The sequence below is a fragment of the Pleurotus ostreatus genome (assembly GCF_014466165.1).
Source record: "Pleurotus ostreatus strain PC9 chromosome Unknown scaffold_3, whole genome shotgun sequence".
Lineage (NCBI taxonomy): Eukaryota > Fungi > Basidiomycota > Agaricomycetes > Agaricales > Pleurotaceae > Pleurotus > Pleurotus ostreatus.
This window is the reverse complement of record NW_023503158.1, coordinates 209,839-221,071: the sequence shown is the minus strand read 5'-3', so window position 1 is coordinate 221,071 and position 11,233 is coordinate 209,839. Positions and strand designations below refer to the sequence as shown.

Here is an 11,233-nt window from a genome sequence, read left to right as displayed (position 1 = left end):
CTAAGTTAAGCATCACGAAGCTCGCCGCACACAACGAGCATGGCATCAGGCGCTTGCTCTGTTACTATTGAACTATTCCAGGCTGCGACAAAAATACATCGATGGAACTCTCTCTCTCCACAATCCCCGATCTTACAGCGTATGTTACGAAGCAAGGTGCATATCCTGCGGCACACGGTGGCTTTGCGGACATATGGATGTGCACGCTAAATAACGAGGCATATCCGTCAATTGCACAAAACGTAGGTCGCTGGTTTGTGGCGTCAACGTACTCATTGTTTCACTTTGACTACTAGGTCGCTGTCAAAGTCCTTCGCTCACTTGGGAGCGGATTCAATAACGAGGGCAAACCCAAGAAGGTCCGAAAAGACACTGTTTGCTTCACTAGAGTCAGCGATGGATCTAATGTGTTAGAGACTGCGGCGGGAACTTGCGGTCTGGCTGGAGCTGCAGCACCCTCAAGTGTTACCGCTTTATGGTATTGTTTTGGATTTTGGGCCCTATCCATCTATGGTCTGTCCGTGGATGGATAAAGGAAATCTGAGCAATTATCTCAGCGGCGATGGCGAGTCGCTTGATGTTGAAGGTCGATACAAGATTGTAAGTTCTATTGATTTGGGTCACTATCTATTTGTTGACGCGAGACTTGGAGCTGCGTCAAGTCTGCTCTGGGCTAGCCTATTGTGAGCGCGTTTCCATTGTTGATGAACGGTTGCCAACGCTTTTTGGCAGTACACTCCCGCTCAGTGGTGCACGGAGATCTGACAGGTGTATGCCACCATCCTTTTTCTCTTATTCCGCTCGCTGATTTATGCCAGTGCAATGTTCTCATCAGTGGTGACGGAGATGCATGTCTAAGTGACTTCGGCCTATCGACTATTATCTCGGATCTGCAAGGTGTCTCCACCTTCACTTCGTCCATTAGTGGGAACGTCCGATTTGCTGCGCCAGAGCTGTATCAAGTAGGCGATGACGACGTCAGGACATTGCCCACTACGCACAGTGACATTTACTCACTTGGCAGCATAATACTTCAGGCAAGCAGCTTTCTCTACCCTCACTGTATCTATCTGCCCTCTTATCGTAGACTTAGACGCTAACTGGAGAAGTACCGTATCACTATATGAAAACGGACGGCCAAGTGCTCATTGAGTTGTCGCGAGGTGTGCATCCTCGGCGGCCTCAGGATCCGATTGTCACAGAAGCACGCTGGAGGTTACTATGTGCTTGTTGGCAACGGGGTCCATCGCATCGACCTACGCTAGAAGCCGTCGTTGAATATCTTCAGGATCCGGATGGAACATTCCGCCCGCTCCCCCATCCACTTCCCCATCTAACTGACATTCATCCAGACAACATGGTCAACATATCACACGGCTTGAAGATGGAATTCTGGACGGCTCCTGGTGAGGGTGGCAGGGCAGTGAGTTAGCGGCCTTTTGCATCTGAATGAATACCTTAGTTGGTTGATGAAATACTTTTAAGGTCGCTCTCAAGATGTTTAGGTTGCCTTTGTTGGTATCAGACAAAGACGCGGTTCTACAGGTATGTCATACCATCCATCCATGGAACACCTCGACGCTCACTTCGCGTAGGAAATGCGTGACATCGGCGAAGTAGGACACTATAACTTACTGTCCTACGCTGGTACCACAATGTATGACGGCTTGCCAAGCATCGTGATGCCATGGGTGCCCGGCCACAATCTCCGCGCACACTTACAGACATCTGTTTCCGTCTCTCAGAAGCTCACTCTCGTACGTTATCACCTCGATTGTATAGCAGGAAAGTAACTACTTTGCCTGTAGCTTCGGCAGATTGCCAGTGGCTTATTGCATCGTTCGTGAAACAAACGTTCCGCTGTAGTGATTGTCATTGAGCCCCGCTTCGATAGTACACTCCATTGATATTGTTCACGGGGGACTGACAGGCGTACGTACACTCAAGAACTTTCACTATTGATATAAACTGAACTATGTACTCCTCCAGTGGAACATATTCGTTACTGAGGATGGGGAAGCCATACTCACTAACTTTGGCCTCATGCCTATCCTGTATCGGCGCGTTGGGTCTTCCGAAATTCTGGAAACATACGATGAGGATTGCCGGTGGGCTGACCCAGTTCTTTGGTTTGGATTCACCGACGGTCAAGCTCGGCCACCAGAGACGTCTGCCACCGATGTCTACGCATTTGGACGTGTGGTGTACCAGGTACGTGTCCTGTATCCTCCCATAATAAGTTTTCACAAATGAGTTTTCACGAACTGGAATCACATTTCATAGATCATGACCAATGCAGATCCATTTCATGGGCTCTGGGATCATTTGGGGGAACTTCGGTCTCTTCTGGAGAAGTACACGCCTGCCACATTTCGCCCTCCTCGACCCTTGAAGCGGCTGGCTGTAAATGATATATGGGAACTCGCAGAGAGTTGCTGGGAGGTCGACCATTCCAAGCGGCCGAGAATGCAAGTGATTATGTCCAAACTTCTTGCTTTACCTTCCCTGTACAGTGTGCCGCGGACTGGATATAGATCGCATCAACGTGTACGTATGCCGTATTAGATCTTGATGAACTGTGAATCCATACGTGTATTGACGAATATGTAATTTGGATTTACAACCGTTTTGCGAACACGGATGTGAGAGCATAAGGAAGGTTGACGTTACTGTCTCGAGCCTTATTTGGAAGTGTAACTTAGCCCTTGCTTTTCAAGCAAGGTAACTGCTGAACTGAAGACGACCACATGGTGGCGGCTGCTCGACATGGTGTACTCGAGCCACGATGGGAGATAGAAGCGACCCATGGCTTGGTCTCGGATTTCCACGGTTACGCGGACGCTTCGATATCGCAACCTCTTCTATTCAAGGACGTTGCAAGAGACTCCAAGACCCAGAAGATCATGCTAGCCACTCTTTTTGCGATAGTTTGGCTTGGATTTACTTGTGCGGTGGCTCTATCTGGCCAGGGGAAGGAAGCCGCAACAAGTTCTATTGACACACGGCGGTTGTGGGCGCAGTACTCGCCGTGGTTCGCTGTTGAAGAGTACAGGACGCCTCCGAGTGCTTGTCATATAACACAGGTGCGTGCATCCGAGAGATAATAGCATGATAAATAATAATGATTGGATGGAAGGTCAACATTGTGAGTGATCTACTGTAACGTTTCGAACTAGCTCAGCCAAATGCAAAAAAACTAGTTGCAAAGACATGGTGCTCGTTTTCCTACGACTAGTGCGGGCAGGCGAATTCAAACTGCCGTCGCGAAGCTGCAGGCAGCATCCGCGTTCGCAGATCCCCGTCTGTCATTCCTTAGAAACTATACGTATAATCTTGGGACAGAGGACTTGGTACCATTCGGTGCCGCTGAGTATGTTTCCAATACACGATCTCATATTCATTAACGTTTCAATACTCCAATCAGGTCATTCTCGGCAGGCAAAGCCGCGTTCAAGCGATACGCGCACCTGGTGAAACCCGGCCAGCTCCCATTCGTCCGTGCCTCTGGCTCTGAACGAGTCGTCCTTTCAGCGACGAACTGGACGGCAGGCTTTTCGCTCGCCAGCCATCACGTTTACTCTCCGAAGCTGTCTGTGATTCTTTCGGAAGAAGGGAACGACACACTCGACGATTCCATGTGTCCCTCTGCTGGGAGTTCTGACGTGCAAACGATGCAGTGGCTGGATACGTTCTACCCCGCTGTCACCGCGCGTTTGAACAGGGCGGCTCAGGGGGCGAACCTGACCGACACAGACACTTTCAACCTCATTTCACTGTGCCCTTTTGATACAGCTGCTGGCAATGGCCGCGAGAGTCCATTTTGCGAGATATTCGACACGGAGGACTTTCGAGGGTTTGAGTATTCCGGCGACCTCGACAAGTTCTACAACACGGGCTACGGCCAGGAGCTGGGCCCTGTGCAAGGCGTTGGGTATATCAACGAGCTCATAGCGCGGCTGAAACGCACACCGGTGGTCGATCATACGCAGACGAACACGACGCTGGACGGGGATGCAGCCACGTTCCCTCTGGATCGTGCTATTTATGCGGATTTCTCTCACGACAACCAGATGATCGCGATATACGCAGCCATGGGTCTTTTCAAGCAGCAACGTTCGCTGGATCCTCTGGAGATGGATGGTCGCCCCTCTAGAACGTGGGTAGCTTCTCGGCTGGTGCCTTTTGGAGCTAGGATGGTGGTGGAGAAGCTCGCGTGCGGCAAGAGCGGCGAAGAGTTTGTTAGGATCTTGGTGAATGATGCAGTTCAGCCTTTGGACTTCTGCGGAGGTGGAGAGACGTGCGGGTTGGATGCTTTTGTAGGCAGTCAAGCTTTTGCCAGGAACGACGGCAATGGTGATTTCGAGAAGTGCTTCCAGTGAGCTCACTCGAGGAGCTAAAGGTCACGATCCAGCAAGTGAGTTACCTCTGAACGTGCTTCGGCTCCAGTATAATTGATATTGAGAAAGGTTGACTGTGCAGCCGAGGCCCTGAAATTGATACACGCCGTAGCCAAGTACGCACACTCGACGAGAATAAGCTACTAATATAGTGATTCCGCGTTTCTTTACCTTCTCTATATGACGGTGCTGCATGAGTTTGTTTGCTACGTTTCCATCGCCAACCTTGTGCTCTTGGATTGCGTTCCCGATGGCTCCGATGGCGACACCTTCATAATAGTATACACATGCGCCGCTGGCGCCACAAGCGCAATCGTTTGGGCATGACATCGAGTAATTGAGCCGACCTCACAAACAGACAATTTACTTACCCTCGACTTCGTCGGCCACTAATTCAGCGCCGTCGGCTACTTGTAATGAACGTGCCAAGTTGACCGCCCTTCCCGACACATTCATCACGTATGCTCCGTACGGTCAAGTGGTTTCCATTATAACCAAGATCCGGAGAAGCGCCCCAGGTAAGGTTGAGTTAACACACCGTTCTCTGCACCTTGCCAGCGTTTTAAAAAATTAGCCTTCGGTCACGGACCCTCCTCGACCCTGCCTCTCTGCCGACTGGGGAACATCCAGAAGGGCTGTTACCCATTTGCCCAAGGGTGGATGCTGCATGGACCAGTGGACTGCCCCGCATGATTGCTTCTCTGCCAAGCATTCGGACGAACCTTCTGTTTTTGGATAGTTTGATGCCTTTTTGGTGTTCTTTCATTCTTGGAGAAGATCCGTGAGCTTGAACGCTGCGACAGTAAAAATTATGCCGGGGTAGGGACGATGGTGCCAGGTCTCGCGTTGTTGGGGACGAAGTGCACGTAATATTAAACCAGTCCTTGTATATATATACCCCGGATCCCAAGTGCCGTGCCTCCCCACAATTCCTCGACCCTCCGAGTTCCCCTTCATACAATGGTGGCTACGAGTTCCCGCAGGAGAAGACACGTCCCCAACCTCGAGCCGGAGTTATGGCTGGAGATATTTCGCTACGCAACCGCCTCCCCAATTCTCGCTGAGATCTCGGATTATGGATACAGACCATTCGACGCCGTTTTGTGGGAGGAAAGAAATTGGTTCGAACACGAGGTTTCCCTGTTCACCAAACGTTCAATATGTACGTATGCCACTCAATGTGATGATAGTGTACACGTGAATCGACGTTGATTTATGTGTCTAGCAACGGTATGCAAATATTGGAATTTGCTTGTCGCGGAATTCCTCTTTGAGGATCTGCACGTTCGGCGGGGTACCAACGCGCTGAAGCGCGCACTTAATTCACCTACCTATTACTCTTCATCCGGATGCGGCAAAGGCCGCTGGGTAAAACGGGTCGAGCTGTGCTCCTCGTTGGGTGACTTCGACCCATTCCGGCCTAGCGTTCTCGTAGAAATCCTGCGATCATGTCCCAGAGCCCAAACACTGGTCAGGAAATTCAGCCCGGGCGGGGGGGATCCGCTTTCGCGCTGTCGGGGCTTGGAGAACGATTTCCCCATGCTGTATTCCCTCAGACGCATCGATTGGTGGTTTCCATCGGGACGCACTCCGGGAGAGAGCTTAGGTTTTCTGACGGACGTTCTCCACCATTCCCCTGAGCTGCGCTATCTTTCGCTGGGGAATTACGTGTCTAAGCCATCGGGAGTACGCATGCTATCGACGGATCGGGTGTCGCTTCCCCAACTTTCCGTGCTTCGACTCGAATCCATACATCCCCAGCTTCTGTCGTTCGTCCGTCAGTGGCACCTACCCAAGCTAACACACTTGGTACTCGACCCTTCTGCGTTGGCCGGGCAATTTAGCGTCCTCCATATCATCGGCTCCCGTATCCTATCGCTCGAATTGATGCACCATCCCGCCTTTATGGAAAAGGACTATATTTCGCACATCCTCTACGAATGCCCGAACTTGCAAGAGCTTAACTACCACGTCGACATCACCCAGCCAATGGACACGCACATGAAGACTAGTGTCACATCGCATGCCTCCCTGCAGCGCATTCGCATCCACCTTTCCTCTGGCAGTGGTAGTACAGCGAACCGACACTTCCGTAGGCGACTGGATGGAAGGAGTCTGGCAGATCACATCTACCGACATTTTATGATGATATCAGTGTTGGACGCCCCGCGCTTGGAGCAAGTATCATTAATAGGACAATGGTCTAGGGTGAACTTCGGAATTATGGGGAGCGTTGACGAGGCGTTGTCGAAACAAGGATACGGACAGAGAGCATGGCGTTTGATCCTCGCCCACTCTGACTCATATTACTGAGACAGTTTATGTCTCCTTAAAAAAGTACCTACTGTATTACTCTACATTATATCCATTAAGACATGAGACGAAGGTTGCTTGAAGCTTGAGTGAAGCCCGATCGACCTACAAGGGGCTTGACAGGGGAACTCGCACGTGCTAATTTCCTGTTATCACGCGCAAGTCGACTGATTCCGCATGCATGTGGGGTAGCCGGTAACCACGACCTCCTGGAAAGCTTTTCTTGGTTCGTTCTCTTCCAGCACCCTCACGGATGGACGACCATTTCTCCTGGTCAGACACTGCGTACGCAGCCTTCGGATCGTGTCTGGCATGCTTCCACGCCAGACAGTCGCCTCGTTCCAACGAGACGTCGTCCAATGGAGACAATCAAACCCATAACCACATAGTTCGGAGTATCAGATCTGACGAACTCGAAGGCCTCCTTGTCGACTCGGGCGACGATGCTGAGACCCTTTCTTTGCACTCAAACCCAGGGCGACCTCAGAGAAGGAGGAAAGCGAAGACTCATCCGACAAGAAATATCACTCTGTTTGGGTGGAACCTATTCGGCAAGAGGAAACCACCCATCCAGCTACCTGAAGATGATGGAGAAGAGGGGATAGATGGTATCATACGGCCATCACGATTGGGCTCGCGGGGGACGTCAGGCTCGTCTTCGACTCTTGATTCCGACGCGCCACAACTGTCTCCTACTCTCATTGACTCGATCTCTCCAGAAGTGCTGCGAGAACGGGCGCTTGCTGCGGAAGCCGCTGAGGCAGAGGAGAGGCGGCAGAAGGAAGAGCGTAGACGACGGAGAAGAGAGAAAAGGGAGCTCAAACGTGCCGCTATGGCGCTTGCTGCGGGTGGTGATGGTGATTTCGAAGGATTTCAAGGCAGCGGGGCGGACTATTTCCACTCGCGTCCCCCCACCAGCCCATCATTGCCAGATTCAGCGTCAGACGGCTTCGGGCCCTTCGTCGGCAGCACCCACGCTCCGCGTCTCAGTCCATCCCACCCCGACCACGATGACGGTGATGAAACCGCAGATTTGGACGGAGGTGTATATACCCGCAAAGCTGTAGGAGGTTCACTGAGCGGCTCTGACTCCCGATCCCGGACGTCTGCTTCGCGCTCAGATGTGAGCCATCATATATACCAACCGATTAATCAACCTCCAATGCCTCACCCTCGTCCTCAACTTCACCTTCGCCCGCAAGACCATAACAGCATCGACCTCACCCCGTCCAGTAGTGATGGTGTCCCTCGCCAGAAACGATCCAAGAAATCTAAGTCATCTACGACCTCCGATTCCCAGACCCCGTCGATCCGCTCCCCAGCTTCGCCTCATTTCCCTTACAGCCATCCAGAGATTGCGCTTGCATCTCCCGGGCTTCGATACGATGGTCTGGAACCAGATCATCTACGACTGGAGCACCAGTCTGAGGACATCCGTGCCAGCTTCCCTAGCAGTGGACTCAATGTTGGACAACGAAAAGCAAATCCAGCGATGGGTGCTTTCCTGGCTAATACGGCCCGATAGATATATGACATGCACCCCATTTATTAACGATCTATTTATCAACAATCTATACCGGTTTGAAGCAATATATATTATCTGTCTCTTCTGGGACGATCGGCTTTTCCCATTATTAAGAGGGGAGTTTTCATCAACCATGGAGGTAATCTTGCCTCGCCGATTCCAGTGAGCGCTCGTGCACCGCGCCACACTGCGCTGACTAAACGCTGCGAAACCTCCCAACCTCATTCTAGGACGATGTCTAAAGTAATTGCAGTTAAAGGGCTCGCTGACATCCTAACTGCCCTCATCCTCGTGGTCAAGCCCGCCTTCATATACAACTCCGTTCCAACTCGTGCCGTCGCGTCGTTTACTGGCTTGGTTTGTACCATATACAATGTATAGTTGATGGATTATCTCATGCTGAATCACATACAGCACTTGTCGAATGCAGAGGTTGCACCAGGATTCAACCAGGCAATCGCGTGTATGGTTGCAGCAGTCGGCGTCGGGCATATCGTGGCATCGAGATGCAGTCCCAACGCCAGGGTTCCTATTTGTGAGTACCCAACTTCGCATTAGAATTGAATGTACGCTTAAGTGTTGAGGTAGTCGCGATGAATCTCACTTGGGCTACTCTTAATCTGCTCACTTGCGTCATGCCTCAGGCTTGGGGGATAGGAAGCGCGACTCAGCTTATGAGTGCACTCAACCATACTGCATTCTCGCTCGCCATGTACTTTACGGACCCGGTGTTCCGCGCAAAAAGTAAGGCTGAATAGATATCTTGATCAGTTTGACTGTCGCAATATTGGACCAGCTTTGGACCTCGGACAACCATATCAATCAGCGCGACACCATGCATTGGTTGAAGCACGCTCCCCCCAACGGTAGTCGGCGCTACATCATTTCATTGCGCGGATACGATCATAATGTCTCAGGACATGCGAACCCTTTCATTATGCTGAGAAGCATCATGTAGGGTTCTCTAGGGCCCTCCGCACATGGCGGTTCCTGTGACACCACCAATCCGATTGACCTCGATTTCGGAATTATCGATATCGTACCGGCACTGCTTTGCTCCTTCGTACCATGGATTGGGATATCCAGGATTCGGTGGCTGAGTCGGCCAGTCAACGTCGACTTGATGTATTGATGCCAGTGGTGCAATCGTTTCATCAGAAAGGTAGGAACATGTCCTCCTGATTTCGGGAAACCCAGAACCCTCAGGACCAGCCTGAGCGAGATGTATGACATAAAGTCACCGCGATACTCCTATGTCGATTCTCGATCTCAACATCATTCCACCCCACCTCGCCGGCCTTCGTCTCGCTCCGTCGCCGAGTGTATAGAGCCTTCATTCTTCCAGCCTCCGATCGAGTCTACTTCTGTATTTTTATTGTACACGGCATGTCGGCCTCCACACTGTTCTCCTTGGTTTCGAGTATGGCAGCTGTCCAGGTTGGCGTCCTGATCTCCAGCTTTCTGTTTGGCGTCGCAACTCTGCAAGCATTTTTCTACTATGTCACGTATAAACGCGACCCCTTGCCTTTGAAGCTCTTCGTAAGCAACCGCTCTCCCCGAATATCCTCCGCAAGTAACAATGCTGAAGATTCATCCTAGTCGGCTTTAGTATGGTGCGTTAGTTTCTACAGTCTTGGCTATGTTCGATGCAATGACTGATCCTGGCCGCTAGGTTACTAGAGCTCTCTGGGATGGTCTTCGCGGCGCATCTGCTGTATTCGGCTGCTATCACGCCGTATCGAGAGAACCCGTTACTCATGTTCTTGGATCCTCCGTACCAAATCCTTGCAACTATCCTAGCTAGTAATTGGTCAGGTTGCGCTGTACAGGTGAGCCCCTAATTCAGCAATAAACTCCTTTACCTACTCGCACTACCAGCTCTACTTCGTCGATCGCGTCACCAAATTCACCAAATTGCGCTGGCCAGCGGTCATCTGCTGGGCGCTCATACTGTACACCTTCGTCGCTACCCTAATCATCTTCACCGTCGCGCTGAAGCGAGGGCTGGTGGAGTATACCCTTCACTGGAGATGGCTGTCCATTAGCAGCTTGATCATTTCGGCGGTTGTCGATATCTTCATTGCTTTGATCATGTGCCGTAGTCTCTTCAAACAGCGGAGGACGTTTCTCCAGCAGTACGTATATATCCGCTAGACGAGTGTACTCGTTCGTTTTGATAATCTCGGTCACTAATCCTATCACTAGGTCAAAGAACGTAGTGGACAGAATTATCACGATAACTCTCAGTGAGTGCTGCGGTGCACCTATCCATGGATAAGGTCTGATTCCGAGTGTAGCGACTGGTTTCATGACTAGGTAATAACATTATTGCCACATACTCTTTGACTTATGCGCGCTTACTTATGATCAAAGTATCGTCGCCGTCGTGGCTGCAATCTTGGTATGTTCCTAACCCGACTCCCTGACACCGCACTCACCCTGTTCTCAGAATCTTGTCCTCCCTTATCATCGTACGTGTGGTCCTCGCCTATCCTCATTCTGTACGTCATGAATAATCGTTACACAGTGATATACCTTGGGGTCTACATATGTCTGGCAAGAAGTGCGTGCTTCGGAGCTTATCTATCCGTCTGTCCCTTATATGATCTCCCCAGTTTACGCCAACTCATTTTTTGCCTCGTACGCAACTGTTTTATCTGTCTGAAGCCTCCCAGTTAATCCCTTTTTTACTGTAGGTTGAATACGAGACGTACGATACGCGGGGATACGGGCATTGAGTCCTTCAAGGTCGCATCTCGTTCCACCCGAATGGACTCTTCAAATAACACTGCATGTAAGTTATACTGAACCCTTAGGTCTATTGAAGGCGTTGTATTTCTGATATTTACCTCGACTTAGATAACGCTTCAGCCCAGCACTCCAAACCCATGAGATATCCGGTCAAACTTCACTATATGGATGACGGCAGCGGCACTGTATTGGATATAAAGTAACTTATTGCCATTGAACTCTTCGTTTATTTTGTACTGTACCGATA

General features: G+C 50.8%; 7 protein-coding genes across 7 annotated transcripts; all 7 read left to right on the top strand.

Moving 5' to 3' along the window:
• Positions 1 to 101: 101 nt before the first annotated feature.
• Positions 102 to 533, top strand: PC9H_004506 (uncharacterized protein; the record flags this gene model as incomplete). The annotated part of the gene is made up of 2 exons (XM_036774090.1): positions 102 to 242; positions 297 to 533. 2 exons carry the CDS (start codon positions 102 to 104, stop codon positions 531 to 533), a joined length of 378 nt encoding a protein of 125 aa, XP_036632592.1.
• Positions 534 to 1,357: 824 nt separating this feature from the next.
• Positions 1,358 to 2,565, top strand: PC9H_004505 (uncharacterized protein; the record flags this gene model as incomplete). Its single annotated transcript, XM_036774089.1, has 7 exons — positions 1,358 to 1,423; positions 1,486 to 1,545; positions 1,596 to 1,757; positions 1,809 to 1,839; positions 1,895 to 1,932; positions 1,990 to 2,211; positions 2,284 to 2,565. 7 exons carry the CDS (start codon positions 1,358 to 1,360, stop codon positions 2,563 to 2,565), a joined length of 861 nt encoding a protein of 286 aa, XP_036632591.1.
• A 182-nt stretch (positions 2,566 to 2,747) lies between these two features.
• On the top strand, positions 2,748 to 4,379 carry PC9H_004504 (uncharacterized protein; the record flags this gene model as incomplete). Its single annotated transcript, XM_036774088.1, has 3 exons — positions 2,748 to 3,083; positions 3,201 to 3,370; positions 3,425 to 4,379. The coding sequence occupies 3 exons, from the start codon at positions 2,748 to 2,750 to the stop codon at positions 4,377 to 4,379; spliced, it is 1,461 nt and encodes a 486-aa protein (XP_036632590.1).
• A 978-nt stretch (positions 4,380 to 5,357) lies between these two features.
• Positions 5,358 to 6,710, top strand: PC9H_004503 (uncharacterized protein; the record flags this gene model as incomplete). Its single annotated transcript, XM_036774087.1, has 2 exons — positions 5,358 to 5,559; positions 5,623 to 6,710. 2 exons carry the CDS (start codon positions 5,358 to 5,360, stop codon positions 6,708 to 6,710), a joined length of 1,290 nt encoding a protein of 429 aa, XP_036632589.1.
• A 253-nt stretch (positions 6,711 to 6,963) lies between these two features.
• On the top strand, positions 6,964 to 8,235 carry PC9H_004502 (uncharacterized protein; the record flags this gene model as incomplete). The annotated part of the gene is made up of 1 exon (XM_036774086.1): positions 6,964 to 8,235. One exon carries the CDS (start codon positions 6,964 to 6,966, stop codon positions 8,233 to 8,235), a length of 1,272 nt encoding a protein of 423 aa, XP_036632588.1.
• Positions 8,236 to 8,469: 234 nt separating this feature from the next.
• Positions 8,470 to 8,993, top strand: PC9H_004501 (uncharacterized protein; the record flags this gene model as incomplete). The annotated part of the gene is made up of 3 exons (XM_036774085.1): positions 8,470 to 8,592; positions 8,650 to 8,770; positions 8,824 to 8,993. The coding sequence occupies 3 exons, from the start codon at positions 8,470 to 8,472 to the stop codon at positions 8,991 to 8,993; spliced, it is 414 nt and encodes a 137-aa protein (XP_036632587.1).
• Positions 8,994 to 9,621: 628 nt separating this feature from the next.
• Positions 9,622 to 11,189, top strand: PC9H_004500 (uncharacterized protein; the record flags this gene model as incomplete). The annotated part of the gene is made up of 11 exons (XM_036774084.1): positions 9,622 to 9,774; positions 9,835 to 9,848; positions 9,908 to 10,064; positions 10,114 to 10,374; positions 10,441 to 10,481; positions 10,609 to 10,636; positions 10,685 to 10,706; positions 10,763 to 10,798; positions 10,851 to 10,875; positions 10,932 to 11,029; positions 11,095 to 11,189. The coding sequence occupies 11 exons, from the start codon at positions 9,622 to 9,624 to the stop codon at positions 11,187 to 11,189; spliced, it is 930 nt and encodes a 309-aa protein (XP_036632586.1).
• Between the last annotated feature and the right edge of the window lie 44 nt (positions 11,190 to 11,233).